The sequence below is a fragment of the Ammodytes marinus genome, assembly GCF_949987685.1.
Source record: "Ammodytes marinus genome assembly, chromosome: 6".
Classification (NCBI taxonomy): Eukaryota; Metazoa; Chordata; class Actinopteri; order Uranoscopiformes; family Ammodytidae; genus Ammodytes; species Ammodytes marinus.
The window spans coordinates 31,495,797-31,514,075 of record NC_137235.1 but is presented as its reverse complement, the minus strand read 5'-3'; the positions used below and the strand labels follow the sequence as shown (position 1 = coordinate 31,514,075).

The 18,279-nt window shown below is 41.9% G+C and overlaps 1 protein-coding gene across 2 annotated transcripts in view; it reads right to left on the bottom strand.

Moving 5' to 3' along the window:
- Positions 1–17,145, bottom strand: part of LOC307251680 (E3 ubiquitin-protein ligase DTX4-like) — a 76,951-nt gene extending 59,806 nt beyond the window's left edge. The window contains exons 1-2 of one of the 2 annotated variants that reach the window (XM_080029071.1): positions 16,923–17,145; positions 15,554–15,780 (exon numbers count right to left, since the gene is read on the bottom strand). In XM_080029071.1, the coding sequence (XP_079885197.1) occupies positions 15,554–15,764 (211 nt within the window). In that variant the 5' untranslated portion in view covers positions 15,765–15,780; positions 16,923–17,145. Of the gene's footprint in view, positions 1–15,553; positions 15,781–16,070; positions 16,506–16,922 lie in introns of those variants that run through there. The other variant, XM_080029070.1, reaches the window with a different exon arrangement.
- Positions 17,146–18,279: the final 1,134 nt, after the last annotated feature.

Sequence of the window (18,279 nt, the reverse complement as noted above, 5' to 3'; positions counted from 1 at the left end):
TCAGTCCTTGTTTTACCCAAGGCATTTATTTTCACACAGAAACTCTCCCATATCGTGTTTCTTTGATTAATATCAATTGGTTGTAGCTCAACAGTGCGTGTGATTTCCTCTTCCAATAACATGTCTAATTCAATGGTATTAAATTCTTTAAGCTTGCTGTCACTCTGCTCTCCGTCCAAACAAGGAAACCAGTCACACACGCTAACCCCCCTCATTTCGATCTACTTCAATTAACATGTTTGCACCCGTCATTTGTGCATTTACTCTTAGTTGATCACACGCAGAACACCCACAAACCAAAAGTGCAAATGTTTAGAAAGCTCACGCAGTTTAGCACTTTTTATTTCGGATCTGAGTAGTATGACTTGTTTCTAAAATGACATAATGAAGGAAAAACCTTTGAAGCATAATTTGGGGTTTTACAGTGAGTGTCAACATGTTCTGTAACTTCCTGTTTGAGCGTAACTTGTCCCAGTAACCTGATTTGCTGTGGATGTAAACGTTCCTCTTCCTCCCCCTTTCTCCTCTCTATAATCCTATCCCTCCCCCAAATGTCTCCTGGGATCCCTCATCCACCCCCTTCCCCCTCTAGCATAACCCTAAAACCCTGGTGCACTGAGGGGGTCTGGGAATGTGTCTCATTCAGCAGGACCAGGGGCAGTACCAAGCAGTCCGAAAGGGCCCTTAATGGGTGGAGCTACACATGCAAGTTGGTCATTGTTTCACAGAATAATTTTCCTGTTAGAGATAATCCACTGTGAATAGTCACCTCTGCAAGAGTATAAGTGTTGTCTTTAGCGAAAAACGCCCCTTCTACCATTAGCAAGTCCCTTCCAAACTCCAGTTTCATACTAAACTAAAAAGGAGAAATCTTCATCTTTTTCAAAGCCAGTTCATGGGATCATTCCATCTTCTAAAAAACTACTCATGTAAAAAGCAGAAACTGCTTGCAGGACACCTGTTGGTTCACTTTAAATGAAGTCATTGCTAGAGACAAAGAACCATACACAGGGTTCGACATAACGCATGGCCCGTAGGCCTGGGGCCAGTAAAATCATATGCAGGGCAAGTCGATTGGCCAGTCACTGTCCCACCCGGGCCAGTAACGGCCAATCACAGTTCAGTATCTTTTTGTAGACTACATCATGGTTCATTGAAATGCGCGTTGAGAGTCGTAATGAAAGCAGTGTTTATTTAAGACTCAATATAATAAACCTAATATAAAATATATTTTTTAATGAAAGGCCAGTGGACAAACGCTGCGTGGGCGTTTTGACAGGCGGAGCAACAAGCGGGCGCACTCTCGCTCCGTTGGCAGAGCTGCCTACCGTCCGCCTGCGAGTCGACAAATCAATCGACTTACTCTGCCCCCTTTCTTTCTTCCCACAGCAGAGGTTGAGGTGCATAAAATGAAGTGAAAACTGCGCTTTTCCTTTAGCTGCCGCCGTAATGTTACAGTATTTGCATGCAAGCCCCAATGTTAATACAAATGAGAGGCTTTATTTAAACGCTGTGAATGCGTCTCCGGTGATTGTGTCGGTTGTAGACAGAAACTAACGGAGGGACTCGGATCACGGACAGTTCCTATAGTCGCGCAGTTTGTCTGCCGACATGGCACTGTGTTTTCAGGCTCGAGACATACAATCAGATCGCGGAAGTCTTTCCCATTGAAATCGCTAACGGGGAGAATAATCATCAATATTATTTTAGCCACAAACCACAGTTCATCTGCGCGATGGCTCACTCACTGGCGAGATCTCACGGTGAAACGCTGCTATGCTCGGACGAAGGCATTGTGTGTTTCTAAGGTGATTTAACGTCATAGTCTCAGACGAGCGTTTAACTTTTGCTGCATATTGTGCACTGCATTGTTTTTTATCAATAGTTTGAAAAAATGGTCCCACACCGGACTCTTATGTGTAGCTGACACTTCATGCTGAAGTGACGCTCCTACAGCGCGCTCACGACCAGACGTGAACTTGCATACACGGTGAAATCTCCCAGGGTTCGACATAACGTATAGCCCGATGGCCCAGGGCCAGTAAAATCATATGCAGGGAAAGTTGATTGGCCAGTCACTGGCCCGCCCGGGCCAGTGACTGGCCAATCACAGTTCAGTATCTTTTTGTAGACTACATCATGGTTCATTGAAATGCGCGTTGAGAGTCGGAATGAAAGCAGTGTTTATTTAAGACTCAATATAATAAACCTAATATAAAATATATTTGTTTAATGAAAGGCCAGTGGACAACCGATGCGTGGGCGTTTTGACAGGCGGAGCAACAAGCGGGTGCACTCTCGCTCCGTTGGCAGAGCTGTCTACCGCGCCTGCGAGTCGACAAATCAATCGACTTGCTCTGCCCCCTTTCTTTCTTCCCACAGCAGAGGTTGAGGTGCAGAAAATGATAACTGCGCTTTTCCTTTATCTGCCGCCGTAATGTTGCAGTATTTGCATCCAAGCCCCAATGGTAATACAAATGAGAGGCTTTATTTAAAAGCTGTGAATGCGTCTCCGGTGATTGTGTCCAGGGTTCAACATAACTTTTTTTTCCTACTGGCCCGCCGGGCCAGTGGATCTGAGTTTTACTGGCCCCTTGTATATTTTCACTGGCCCTGCACACACTTTTTTTTTCTTCATAATTTAGTGTCAATAATTATAATACCTGTATTAGAAAAATAAAGAAAGATAACCAGATCTAAAGGGAATATCTATACTGTAACAGTATAGATATTCCCTTTAGATTTGGTTATTTTTCTTTTAGTTAATTATATGAAATATTGATATTGCTCATACACATAATAAAACCAGGCAAACATATTGAATTAGAAGCCTACAACTGAAAGTATGTTGAAAGAGTCGGCCAGTATTTTAAAGTCCAGTAGTTTGATGGTTGTTTTTATTCTTGAATTTGGGCAGTTTAATGAATAGTTCACCTGCAGATGTCATGTTCAAACATAAAAAAAATAATAAGAGATGAAGGTCTGATCATTCTTTGTGGTGTGGTAGGCTGTTTTTATTACTTTCTCTATATGCATTAGGGATGTGAATGTGTCGACCGAATGACCGGTTTTCCACTTGCGCTCAAGTTGACTTTAAAAATAGAATAGAAATCCGAAAATCAGTGGGTTATGCCGTTTTTTTAATGGGAGATTTCACCGTGTATGTGAGTTCACGTCTGGTCGTGAGCGCGCTGCAGGAGTGTCACTTCTCCATGAAGTGTCAGCTTCACATAAGAGTCCGGTGTGGGACCATTTTTTCAAACTATTGATAAAAAACAATGCAGTGCAAAATATGCAGCATAAGTTAAGACTATGACGTTAAATCACCTTAGAAACACACAATGCCTTCGTCCGATCACAACAGCGTTTCACCGTGTGATCTCGCCAGCGAGTGAGCCGCCGCGCAGATGAACTGTGGTTTGTGGCTAAAATAATAACCGGGGATATTCTCCCCGTTAGCGATTTCAATGGGAAAGACTTCCGCGATCTGATTAAATGTCTCGAGCCTGAAAACACAGTGCCAAACTGCGCGACTATAGGAACTGTACAGTGAGCCGAGTCCCTCCGTTCGTTTCTGTCTACAACCGACACAATCACCGGAGACGCATTCACAGCGTTTAAATAACGCCTCTCATTTGTATTACCATTGGGGCTTGGATGCAAATACTGTAACATTACGGCGGCAGATATAGGAAAAGCGCAGTTTTCACTTCATTTTCTGCACCTCAACCTCTGCTGTGGGAAGAAAGAAAGGGGGCAGAGTAAGTCGATTGATTTGTCGACTCGCAGGCGGACGGTAGGCAGCTCTGCCAACGGAGCGAGAGTGCACCCGCTTATTGCTCCACCTGTCAAAACGCCCACGCATCGGTTGTCCACTGGCCTTTCATTAAAAAATATATTTTATATTAGGTTTATTATATTGAGTCTTAAATAAACACTGCTTTCATTCCGACTCTCAACGCGCATTTCAATGAACCATGAAAAAGATACTGAACTGTGATTGGCCAGTCACTGGCCCGGGCGGGACAGTGACTGGCCAATCAACTTGCCCTGCATATGATTTTACTGGCCCCGGGCCATCGGGCTATACGTTATGTCGAACCCTGGTGTCGGTTGTAGACAGAAACGAACGGGGGGACTCCGCTCACTCTACAGTTCCTATAGTCGCGCAGTTTGGCACTGTGTTTCCAGGCTCGAGACATTCAATCAGATCGCGGAAGTCTTTCCCATTGAAATCGCTAACGGGGAGAATATCCCCGGTTATTATTTTAGCCACAAACCACAGTTCATCTGCGCGGCGGCTCACTCGCTGGCAAGATCACACGGTGAAACGCTGCTGTGATCGGACGAAGGCAGTGTTTGTTTCTAAGGTGATTTAACGTCATAGTCTTAGACAAGCGTTTAACTTATGCTGCATATTTTGCACTGCATTGTTTTTTATCAATAGTTTGAAAAAATGGTCCCACACCGGACTCTTATGTGAAGCTGACACTTCATGGAGAAGTGACACTCCTGCAGCGCACTCACGACCAGACGTGAACTCGTACACGGTGAAATCTCCCATTAAAAAAAACAGCATAACCCACTGATTTTCGGATTTCTATTCTATTTTTAAAGTCAACTTGAGCGCAAGTGGAAAACTGGTCATTCGGTCGACACATTCACATCCCTAATGCATATAGAGAAAGTAATAAAAACAGCCTACCACACCACAAAGAATGATCAGACCTTCATCTCTTATTTTTTTTTTTTATGTTTGAACATGACTTCTGCAGGTGAACTATTCATTAAACTGCCCAAATTCAAGAATAAAAACAATCAAACTACTGGACTTTAAAATACTGGCCCACTCTTTCAACATACTTTCAGTTGTAGGCTTCAAATTCAATATGTTTGCCTGGTTTTATATTATGTGTATGAGCAATATCAACATTTCATATAATTAACTAAAAGAAAAATAACCAAATCTAAAGGGAATATCTATACTGTTACAGTATAGATATTCCCTTTAGATATGGTTATTTTTCTAATACAGGTATTAAAATTATTGACACTAAATTAAGAAGAAAAAAAAGTGTGTGCAGGGCCAGTGAAAATATACAAGGGGCCAGTAAAACTCGGATCCACTGGCCCGGCGGGCCAGTAGGAAAAAAAAGTTATGTTGAACCCTGTCTCCTATTAAAAAAAACGGCGTAACCCCCTGATTTTCGGAGTTCTATTCTATTTTTAAAGTCAACTTGAGCGCAAGTGGAAAACCGGTCATTCGGTCGACACATTCACATCCCAGTGTTTCCTGCACGTTCACACACGAGTGAACTTGCGCCGCTTCTATAAAAATCCTTCTCCTCCGCATTTTCTATTTTTTTGTAAGTAGCTCCTTTTAGAAAATGGGCAGCGCGTAACGTAAATTGCGCAGCACATCATCACGTAGCCAACATCAAAGAAGAATAACCTAACAGCGAGTGTGGCAGTTGTTGGCAGTAGTAGCCTACACGGTTGCAAAGTTACATTGATTCCAGCAGCGAGTGAAGCGGAAGAGCGAAGTGTAGCGGAGGAAACTGGTGAATGTAGCTTACCGCGCTTAAAAACGTCAGATTATAAGCATGAGACTAGGAGAGGAGGAGTTGGGTTTATCCGCTCTTTATTTTCTTCTCTTTCACAGACACAGCAGCACACAGATCGCGGGAAAAGAACAAAGGGTTTAACTCCGCTCCTGATGAGACGTTGGAACAGCTGTTATTGAGACCCGCGAATCGCAGCCGTTAAAACATGCATGATCGCTACATGCACGCTCGCACATCTGACCGAGCAAGAGGAGAAAGGAAACTACTAAAAAGACTCTCCAGCCGACTGACGTCACGGCCCTAACTGACAGCTACCCACACTAAACAAAACACAACTTAACACACTGTAAGAAGTATTAAACACTGTAACCTATAACTTTGGGGCCTTTTCTACACGAAGAAAGAAGGAGAGAGAGAGAGAGAGAGAGAGAGAGAGAGAGAGAGAGAGAGAGAGAGAGAGAGAGAGAGAGAGTGTAAGTTGCTAAAATGTGTCGCTACATGACCTCCAGTGTTAAAAACCCTCTGAGCCCTATCGTAATTTTATTTTATTTTATCTAGGCTATAACCCATAACCTCTGTGCCGTTTTTCCTCTAGTAGACTATTGTGTGTGTGTGTGTGTGTGTGTGTTGTCGCTCTTTTTGGATCACTCATAGCCTTTACAGGAGCTTATATCCAGTCAGGAGCTTGTAGCCTAGGTATTTTCGGGAACTGTTAGATCCGATGTTGTTCTTTATTGCCATATAAAATCCGTTTTCATCGCGTATTTTAGTTTGGGATTTATGCTAATCGCCTGTAAGCATGTGGTCATTAGCATAAATGCAGGGAAAAAGCCTATGGACTTTTTAAAAGATTATGAATAGTTTCTATTATGTATAATTTTTTATACTTTTTACTTTTTGACTCCCAAGACTAAGAAGAAGTGTTTTAAGCAATAACAAGCTTAATCAATGTGCCTTTTTGTGTCATATCAATAAATAATTGTGAGATATTTTTAGCTTTTTTACTGTCTAATTGATAATTTCCTACATTCAAACGACATCACTGCAGCACACATATTCTTATAGTCCAGGTTGTGGCCCAAATAAATGATAGCTTGACAGCTATGCATTAAAGGGGTGATGAATGCAATCTTAATAAGAGAATAAATCCAGGCAAACCAAAACATCTCAAAAATGGCTTAGGGCTCAGAGTTTAAAAGGCTGGTACACGCTCTTAAGGGATGCACTGTGCACAATGTATATATACATAGTTAAATAGATCCCTAATGCATATAGAGAAAGTAATAAAAACAGCCTACACACCACAAAGAATGATCAGACCTTCATCTCTTTTTTTATGTTTGAACATGACTTCTGCAGGTGAACTATTTATTAAACTGCCCAAATTCAAGAATAAAAACAATCATCAAACTATTGGATTTTAAAATACTGGCCGACCCCTTCAACATACTTTCAGTTGTAGGCTTCAAATTCAATATGTTTGCCTGGTTTTATATTATGTGTATGAGCAATATCAATATTTCATATAATTAACTAAAAGAAAAATAACCAAATCTAAAGGGAATATCTATACTGTTACAGTATAGATATTCCCTTTAGATTTGGTTATTTTTCTTTATTTTTCTAATACAGGTATTATAATTATTGACACTAAATTATGAAGAAAAAAAAGATGTGTGCAGGGCCAGTGAAAATATACAAGGGGCCAGTAAAACTCGGATCCACTGGCCCGGCGGGCCAGTAGGAAAAAAAAGTTATGTTGAACCCTGCCATACAGACATATTACATAGAATGCATACACTCTTTGTATTGGCTTATGAGTTCCCAATTGCAGGTGAAAACTAATGCAAGTATGAGTGGAGCTCTAAAGCTGGGATTTTTAAAAAAAATTAATCTACTCTCAGATTGTAAACTAGGATAAGATATGTTCATATAGCCATTATTAATATGTCATAGTCCAAGAGAAAAAGGGCATGAGAGTTGGCAGAACAGAGCACACAGAGCTTTGGTACAGAGAATATACTTTCTGTGAGGCGTTTATCAATTGCTCAAGAGGAAAACCACTCTCCTCTAACCACATCTGACAGAGAACAGGCAGGACACTCCAAACCCCCCTACATATGACTTTAAGACAGACATGTAGGTAGCCTGGCTCCGCCCGCCCGCCTACTTCCGGCCAAATTTCATTTTCTCAATTTAATTTTCTCATTTCATCTGCTCGCGAAAGTATGGACGCCTAAAACCTTTCTCGTCCAAATAACTAAACGTTAGGCTCTAACAAGTTACTGTTGCCAGGTACCGGTAGATTCATAGACTACAATATGTAGTGAAGTCGGAAATTTCCGAGTTCCCTGTCCAACTGGAACGCACGTCAGAAGCCGGCTCATGACACACGTGACGACCAAACGTGATGCGATTGGTTGGCTAATCCAGAGTGGCACTGGGCAGATCCAATAGTTTTAAACTTCGACAGACACCCGCCTCCAAGTGAGTGAACGTTTGCCAATTACAGCACATCCAGACCTTCTGTACAAATGAAATGAAGTACGATGGTCTGGTTGGACCAGGCTAACATGTAGGGCTGGCCCGAATACCATTTTACAGGCCTCGAATACTCGTTGGATTTTCCAAGTATTCGAATACAAAAAAAACACACCATCAAAACCAACATTATTGATCCCAAAGTACTCACTGAAACAGAGTGTGTGAGCCGAGACAGCTTTAATAACTTTTGGACGGTAATAAAGTCGGAGTTCCTTAGTTTTTCCCAGTGGAAGCCTACACAAAGAGCTAAGCTAACTTTAACATTACGCCAAGCATTAGCCTACTTTTCCTTCCAAAATCGCGCTAATGTTGTGTTATAGAGTTAAGAGGAACACATAATCTATTCTTCCTCCATCTCTCTCTCCCTTCGCGCTTGGTGCCACTTATAGTTTGCCTCGCTCTGGTAACATCACGTAGCCTACAGCTGATATCACCGGTTGCGCTTTGAAACGTCAGCGGCCAACTAGGTCAAAGTTCAAATAATTCGATAATATATTTTAATTCTAATTTGTATTTTTCAATTGTGTCTAAATATTATTTGCTGAGAAAATCTGTTGCAGTTTGAGGTACTTTTGCAACAACAAAAAAATAGAAAAAAAAAATACTAATACTAATTTAACAAACGAATACTCGGATATTCGAATAATTCGGGCCAGCCCTGCAGACGTGTACATCTTATTGCTTGCTGTGTTCAAATCATATATTCTTCTCATACACAGAAGCCAGGAGGACGCTTCTCTGAGCCTGCCTGACAGCCCTAAAGCCCTGTGTGCAATGTAGTCTCACAGCCTGTTCATTTACAGGTAGGAAAAATGGAGTCGGGTCCTTTAAAACTACTTTTGTCTAATAAATCTGTCAAGCCCTCTACTTGGTATTGTGGTAGTTTTGATGACGGCTGATAGGGCTGGGCGATATGACGATATCATATCGTGGACGATATGAAAGTGTCTACCGGGAGAGATTTGGCCATACCGTTTATATCGTGGAGAAAAAAAGTTCATGTGGCGGGAGCATAGATGGAGCGGGAGGCAGCTGTCCCTCTCCGAGTCCCTATAGTTACACTGCAGCTACACTGCCGCGCCACACGGGGGCTCTGCAGCAGAGTTCTGGGCTGCAATACAGCTTCTCTACCCTCAGCAGAAGAAGCCTCATCTGTTGCTCTAGCTGTCTAGCTCCGGTGCGCCATGACAGTTAACAAACCAACTCCGTGTCACGGTGGCAGAGCAGCTGGTATTAACGGTCAAAAATGTCATCGGGCAAAGGAAACTTGCTTGCTGCTTCAGCGTGCTGTTGCCGTGACGCATAGTTGGCTTGTTTTAAGCCGCAAACTACATGGGTTAGCTCTCGTGAGCTAGCTGGCTAATAATGACATATTTAGCCTACTCGGGGCTTCACCCCCGTGCTGTTATTGTTGGAGACAGCCAGCAAGGCTGGTTTTATGTAACTTTAAAACATGTCAAACTTGAAAATATTATTTGTGTTGAAGCTGGAGTTAAAGTATTACCAGACATTTGCTCACTAGTTAATTTTGACAGCTTTCTTAAATGAAGATGAGCAAATACTGCAGGAAAATTCAAGTCTTTCATTATTTTGATATAGGCTACTATCAATTGGAAAATGTAGGCTCTTTGGTTGATGCTGTCATTATTATTTTGCGCTGACTGACTAAAGCCAAACTGGTGTGGTATTTTGCACCAGTTTTTCTTTTGTATGGAAATTTAAGTTCCAAGCAAAAGATGAAAATAATCTAATGTGATTAAAGTTCAGTACGGTTATTGTAATCAATTGAATTTAAAGGAAAAATACTATATCGTGATATATATCCATATCGTGATATAAAATTACCTATATCGTGATATAAGATTTGGTCCATATCGCCCAGCCCTAACAGCTGAAGTTTTGCATTTTAAATGAATCCTAATCCTTCATCAAATCCACCTTTTGAATGGGCCTAGTTTTATATGTGTGTTATTCCAATTTCTGCCTGCTCGCTAACAAGGCTTGTTACTTGTGGTAAAAATACAGGTTATCCTGTATAGCATTGGACTTTCAATACCAGAACCTTCACATAAGTAAAGCATTGACATCCACCCTGCTCCGTGGTGATGTTTTCTACATTTCTCCCTGCAAAATTGAAAGCAGCTGGGAGAAATAAAAAAGATTTGACATGAGATGCATGAGCAAAGTCAGAGCAAAAATCCTGGTTCTGTGCCAACCGAAAACTGGAACCTGGGGAACTGCTCTCTTTCCCCTTCTTCCTCTCTCTTCCACTTTACTGAACTTGAGCCACAAACCTTAAAGGCATACTATGCAACATTAGAATTAATCAGTGTTGGGAACGTTACTTTAAAAAAGTAAATAGTTATAGTTACTCACTACGTGTTCCAAAAAGTAACTGAGTTAGTAACTGAATTACTTTATAATAGAAGTAACTAGTTACCAGGCAAAGTAACTATTTGCGTTAGCCTACTGTAAAAAAAAAAGTTGCTATAGGCCTAGGCTATGTAAAAAAAATTTGATTTTTCTGAGCAGTTTTCACAAGTCAGTTGAAATGAGTAGAACAGACAGGTAGGCCTACTTGTAGGCTACATGACCTTCAATATTGCACATCAACAGACAGCAAGAGGTTTATCCTACACTTCAAGTATTTTGTTCTCAACAAAAGTAGTAGAGGAAACTGCTGAATGTAGCCTACCGTGCTGATCTACTATATCACTGGATTCACTTCAGGGGTGTCGGCTAAAGCACCACTTATAGCCAAAAACGTCAGACTATGAAGCATGAGACGATGAGAGGAGGAGTAAGGATTTATCCTATGTTTATTTCCTTCTTTAACATGCACAGCAGCATACAGATCCCAGGAGAAGAACAATAGCAATATTCGGCTCGTGATGACACGCTAAACAGCTGTTGCAACCGGCGAATCGCGGCCGTTTAACGTGCATAAATTATAATTTATAGAGATCGGGAAACTCCATGCACTTACTCCCAAGGGCGATGCAAACAAACTCATGGAGAGCACGTTTCAACCGTGGATTGATAGGTGGTTACTGCGGCAACGTGCACGCTCACACAACAGAGAGAGAAAGAAAAAGAAACTTCACCAAACAGGCGCTCCGGCTGACTGACGTGACGGCGCTAACTGACAGTTATAATGTCATCCACACTGAATAAAACACAACTTAAAACACACCGGTCTCCTCACTAGCAGTTTGTGTAGTATGGAGCCAGGGGTGCGTTCGGATTACACAGTTTATTCAATCAATTCATAGTAACGCACCGCATTTAACGTTCAGTAACGATAACGGCGTTGTAACGACAGAAAAAGTAATTAGTTAGATTACCCTGTTACTGAAAAAAGAACGGCGGTACCTAACGCCGTTATTTTAAACGGCGTTATTCCCAACACTGGAATTAATTAATTAAGTATAGAGTCCGCGAGCAGGCTCCTCCGACACTCGGGGGGGAAAAAATCGCTGGATTTGGTCAGATTACTTTTGTCTGACTCTTTTATAATTAAATAGTTAATGAAAATGTTGCATAGTCAACCTTTAACCCTCTCTCTCTCATCTGCCTCTCAGGGGCACTTTACACAACAACACGAAACGGTGCATACGCGAAAATATTTTCACGGTTGCACTATATCATTTACATGAAAACAGCAAACGCAGGCATGAAACCGCAACTTTTTGAGATCTACTCCCAGGGAGGATTTTTTGGAAAGAACAATGGTTTTGGTTTCTTGTAAACACCGAAACCATTTTCCCTGGTACCGCTGACGCTGACGTCACGGCTCCACTTCTCGTATGCGTAGTCTATAACATTTGCTGTCAATACCCACACGCGAGTTATAAAGTTAGAAGACAACATAACATGCAAGGTGTCTCCGCGGCACCATCACTGTGATCAGCGGAGAGTGTCGTGCAGGGCTCAAATATAACACTCGCCAATTTAGTCTAAGCGATTAGTAAGTTATTGAGACCACCCGCCACTTTTTCTGGGGAAAGATTTGTGCTCTGCCGGTTTTTCTAGCAAAATAAACGTGTGTAGCTTCTATATGCCAGGGACACGGCTCTCTCTACATTAAAAAACACTATCCATAGTTCAGCGCGCAGCGGTTAAGTTACTGTTCAACAAAAGGAGCATTAAGGCTACGGCTTCACAGTAAAAGCATTTAACTGGCTAAACATTAATAGCATTTCACTGGACAAACATGAGTCGACTTTTATTTTGAAGTACGCCTAACAGGAAAGTAGCCGCTCACAAAGCCCCTTCACTATCAGCATGTCTTCTGTTTTCACGAGTTCAATGCGGTGAAATAAGAGGACAGAAAGCTTGTAATTTACAATAGTTGTAACTCCAAGCTTACACCAACCGCTTTATGAACGTTAATGGCATTACTTTTTGGTTACAGTAAGGTTTTATGCATCAAATTGTACCGGAAGAGCTACAGTATCTACTAGGCTAAGTGTCACCGCTGACTATTGGCTTGGCATGGCTGCTACACTGCTACTACAGCGATTTCGTCCCGTTTCCTCTGAAAACATGTGTACGAGTGAAGATGTCAGATAAATTGTGTCTAAACGGGTTTAAAAAAAAAAAAAAAAACGGGAAAACTGTCACGTTTTCACCGTGTAAAGTGCCCCTCAGATGACGCAAACGTTCACCTCCCGTTTAAACTGTATGAGACTCTCACAATCACAATGGACCAACTCACATCTGTTCAACAAAATCCAACAATGGTGGAGAAGTGAGAGAGGCAGAGAATACAGACTCCGCGATTAGCTCACTCCTGCAACAACCACTCCCACTCCTTCTACTCCCCCCCATAAACACACACACATCTCTATCTCTCCTATGTCGAAGCAGAAACCTTTTCTATTGAAGAAACTTAACACTTGTACAAGAGAGAGGGAGAGAACAGGGAGAGGGGTGAGAGACCCCAGGGAAAGAGAGAGAGAGAGAGAGAGAGAGAGAGAGAGAGAGAGAGAGAGAGAGAGGGAGCTACAGGGGGAGGACAACTCAAGTGAACTCTCTGCTCATTAGGTCATCAAAGATTCCATTCTTTCCACAGAACCAAGGTCTCTCTTTCAGTTTCCGTGCGTAAGAAGTGTGCAGCTGTTGTGCGCCTGTTTGTGCGTACTTCTTGTGGATAGTGGCTAAATAATGCAGCTAACTCAGTGGTGCAATGGTCATTTGCAGCTGTTCCACACCATCATAATGTTGAATCTCAACCAAACAGTTATTATTTTAACTGCTTCAGAAATTGTTTTAATCCAAAACACTATATGTGGCTTTGGGTAAAAAAAATAAAATAAAATAAATAAACAGCATCCAACCCTTATTGTGATTATAGATGCCTTTTTCATTCAGCGGTCTTTTGACCTATATTTTGTAAAGCATGATGTTACTTCAATGTAACTGCAACGAAAATACCCATAAGTGGTGATTTGCAGCCTGCATTTAGAAAAACATCTTAGACCTCAAGTGCTATGAAAACACAAAGTTGATGTCTTTGAGGTTTGTGAATCCAGTACATTTCTCAAATGAGAAGTCTATAGATGACATCTTGATCTCCAGGAGAGCCACCCAGCATGGATATACAATAAAAATTTGAATATCGTGCAAAAGTTCATTTATTTCAGTAATTCAACCTAAATGGTGAAACTAATATATTATATAGACTCATTACATTCAAAGTGAGATATTTCAAGCCTGTATTTGTTATAATTGTGATTATTATGGTTTACAGCTTATGAAAACCCCAAATTCTAAATCTCAGAAAATTAGAATATTACATAAAATCAATAAAAAAAGGATTTTAAATACAGAAATGTCGGCCCTCTAGAAAGTATAATCATGCATATGTACTAAGTACTTGGTTTGGGCCCCTTTTGCAAGAATTATTGCCTAAATGCGGCATGGCATGGATGCGGCATGGCATGGATGCTATCAGCCTGTGGCACTTACCAGTGGTTTATGGTACTGTGGGCAGGTGCCAAGTCTAGCTGGAAATGGAAATTGTCATCACCATAAAGCTTGTCAACAGACAGGAGCATGAAGTGCTCTAAAATCTCCTGGTAGACACTTGTGGTGACTTTGGACTTGATAACACAGTGGACCAACAACATCAGATGACATGGTGCCTCAAATCATCACTGACTGTTGAAACTTGACAGTGGTCTTCAAGCCCCTTGGATTTTGTGCCCCTCCACTCTTCCTCTAGACTGTGGGACCTTGATTTCCAAATGAAACGCAACATTTAATTTGGATCAGTGATGATTTGAGGTATCATGTCATCTGCTGCTGTTAGTCCACTGTGTTATCAAGTCCAAAGTCACCACAGCCATCTACCAGAAGATTTTAGAGCACTTCATGCTTCTGTCTGTTGACAAGCTTTATGGTGATGACAATTTCCATTTCCAGCTAGACTTGGCACCTGCCCACAGTACCATAAACCACTGGTAACTGGTTGACTGACCATGGTATTACTGTGCTTGATTGGCCAGACAACTCTCCTGACCTGAACTCCATAGAGAAACTATGGACTATTGTCAAGAGGAAGATGATACACACCAGACCCAACAAAACACCTCAGCAGTGCCACAGACTGATAGCATCCATGCCACACCGCATTGAGGCAAGAATTCATGCAAAAGGGGCCCAAACCAAGTACTTAGTACATATGCATGATTATACTTTCTAGAGGGCCGACATTTCTGTTTTTAAAAACCTTTTTTATTGATTTGATGTAATATTCTAATTTTCTGAGATTTTGAATTTGGGGTTTTTAAAAACTGTAAGCCATAATAATCACAATTATAACAAATAAAGGCTTCACATATCTCACTTTGCATGTAATGAGACTGTATAAGATATTATTTTCACCTTTAAAGTTGAATTACTGAAATAAATGAACTTTTGCACGATATTCTAATTTTTCGAGTTTCACCTGTATATAGTGGTATGTTTTGGGGTCAATGATGACTTAAAGGTGGAGTCAGCAATTCCGCTTGTTGTCAAAATCACTTTTTGTCAAAATCTGTGAATATCTCCTTAGATCCGCTGTATACACAAAACATACATAGGCTAAAGTGTGCGGTGCGATTTAAAAAATCCAGTGTAATAGGCTCTGTAAACTGGTGTGTAAACAAAAGGTAGGCCTATGTAAACAAAGGGGGCCCACTTCAGCAGGCAACATGACAAAACACCAACACACATAATTGCTGACTCCCTCTTTAAGGCATGTTGACATGATCATGTTCAGAAACTAGCACACATATGGTAAATAAGAATATTTTACAGTAATGCACAACAACATAATGTGCAATAACTTTAGTTTGGTTAGTTATAGCATATTCTCTATTCCAATTGGGGGGTAACTCAATAAAAACCCGAGGCATGACAAACTGACACAGAGCATCTCATAAACTCAGCTGTCTTACCTGTGTCTTGTCTGAACTGGTGCATGGACTGGAGGTCTATGATGTAGGGGGAGAGCCGGCTGTCCACCTGGCCCAGGACCACGCTCCCTCCGCGGGGATCGCTGCTCCTGATGGCCGCCTCTATCTGGTGTGACACGGCGGGGCTGTAGGGCCGCCAACGGCCGTGTTCGTTCATCCATTCCCACACCACCACGGCAGAGGCCAGGAGCATGTTGTTACTGTTGGCCCTGGAGGGAAACGGGGAGAAGGATGAAATAGCAGGAACACACGTATGTTAGCCAGAAGTATCGCTAAGCCCTTCGGAGGTGAGTGAGGGGTTTATTAGCCAAAATGTAGGCAGAGGCCAACCACTACAGCAAACAAGGTGACTTACACACAACGGTCTCTAATATGTCCATACTAATTTTAACCTGCCCCATGGCCCCATCTGTAATAAAGAATATCTTTCTCTTTCATTATAAATGAGTGAAAGCAGACTGTAGCCCAGAGCTAACACAATGGCAGCTGGATGTCTTACATGGAGCCGCGGCGGAGCTAACGACAGTGGAAGGCGACACATTCTTCTACGGGGACCAGAGCTCCTCGCATGACCAGGCGGACAGGGAAATCACGGTCCTCGCTAGACTGTGTCCGTTGTAATGCCGTAATACGACGCCTAAACAGCCGAAACGTGAGCAGACAACGAAGCGGCCTAAATACCGTGGTTTGATATGCTAGTCCTTGCTCCAGACACACAAATAGCTTCTCGTTTATTTCCAGCGACGGCCTCTCTTAACGTTTAGTGCTATTCTTGCATCGGCGGGAGAAATTTGGTCGAAGTGGGGGAAAAAACATTTAAAACCCCCGCCTGTGTTGTTCGTGAAAAATATATGTCTGCTTATAAATCCCGACAGAGGCAGCCTCGACAGCGTGTAGAATCTAGATAAACAGTTTGAGTTCGAGGTGTGTGTTTTTCTCCCTTAATTTGGGGCGTAGCAATAGCCTACTGAAATTTGGAGAAAGTCGTGGCTTTCTACAGCGCAATCTCAGTAGTCGGTAGTAAGGGCTCTTCTAAAGCAGGGTCATATCAGAACAGGTGTAACAGAACTAGTCTGGATAATAACACAGCAACGGATGTTTCTGCACAAAGCGCGTTTGTGCATTTGGCGACGCATAATGTGTGATTACAGGCCTATTAACTGAGTTCGCGGCTTTGTCATACACGTTTTTGCTTCAGTTTATGGGAGTGCTGTTATTCTGACTAGGCATATGTATTTTGTTTGGACAGTAGAAAGCCTGGGCCTACAAGTCAAGTCATAGGCTACATAGGCCTACAAGTTCATGCCTGATCCGTTTTAACACCGCACAGACACCCGGACGCATCATTCACCTGTTGATATAATTTCTGGGTCCACCCTGCTAGTCCAAGACGATCTTCACAGACCTCTTCACAGACCTCTTCATGAACTAAATCTCCCCTGTGGTAGTCCTCTCGGCTCCACCACCATGGCTCTTTCTTCCTCTCCCTCTACTCCAGATGGTTGCACAAAGCCAAATAAATGTCCCTTATCTCTGCAGGATCCAAACAGAGGAACTAGATTCCCTCCAATGGGTTAGGCTTAGGTAGGTAATGGCACGTCCATGATGCATTAAAATACACTCTGCCACGTTTTGACCCTAATGCTAGCCCTTAGCGTCCATCTTTCCCTTGTGGGAAAACTTGGTATGAGGGTCTGGAGATTGCTGAAAGAACAGCAGCCCCCAGGACCCCTGCCCCTCACTAGGCTACGCCCAAAGACCCGCAACCAATAGAGAGAGGGACTCCACAAACATCAAGCCCCTGTTGGTACAACATCGTACACCTCCATTTGACCTAGGTATTTGATGTTTTGGTTTGACTTTTTCCATACTTTCACAATATATCTTTTTTAATATGTTATTATCATAAAACATGATTTGCTTAAAGAAAGCTTAAAACCCCAGTTGTATGACCAATCTTCTACATTTCTAATTGCTCGCTTAATGGTATTTAGTTAGGCCTACCCCAGAATTTGTTGCTTTTAAAAATTAATTACATTTTTTTCCAGTCTTAAAAATTGTGCAAAAAATATATGTGCCTTGAGACTTGTTGATTTAGGCCTACTTGTGTTGCGCGAATGTGTTCCTTCCTTTGGTCTAGTTGGAAGCGTTTGCAACATACTATAAGGTGGCCACAGTCTGCCACCTGGTGGATAAATGGAAAATCACATCAAACTTTATTTTTTATTTTTTAGGCAGGTTACAATCCAAAGCGACTACATTTAAAAGAAGTACAATACCATGTTGTCAATTGATGTTAATATTTAACACGTATGCTTTATACAGTAGGCCTATCTACTGTCATCTCAATATAGGCTGGTAGCCATACGTCTTTCTTGTTACCTGGGTATTCCTTTTCAGGACAATGCTGACTCGGTGGGACTGGAGAGTATTGCAGCGTGTACTGCGGGTCAGAGTTTGGTTATTACCTGGACATTAAAGTAAGAAATATACTATTACACTAGTGAAAAGTCGGTTGGGAAACTATTTATGTGATCGTGACGTCATATGTCGCTAGTACGGGCTCCATAGCTCAGGGGTTAGAGCACTGGTCTTGTAAACCAGGGGTCGCGAGTTCAAATCTCGCTGGGGCCTCAATAGTTTTTATGATTTTTTTTTGTAAGTGCTTTCCGCGGTGCCGGGGAGGGGGGGGGGGGGAAGAGCGACTG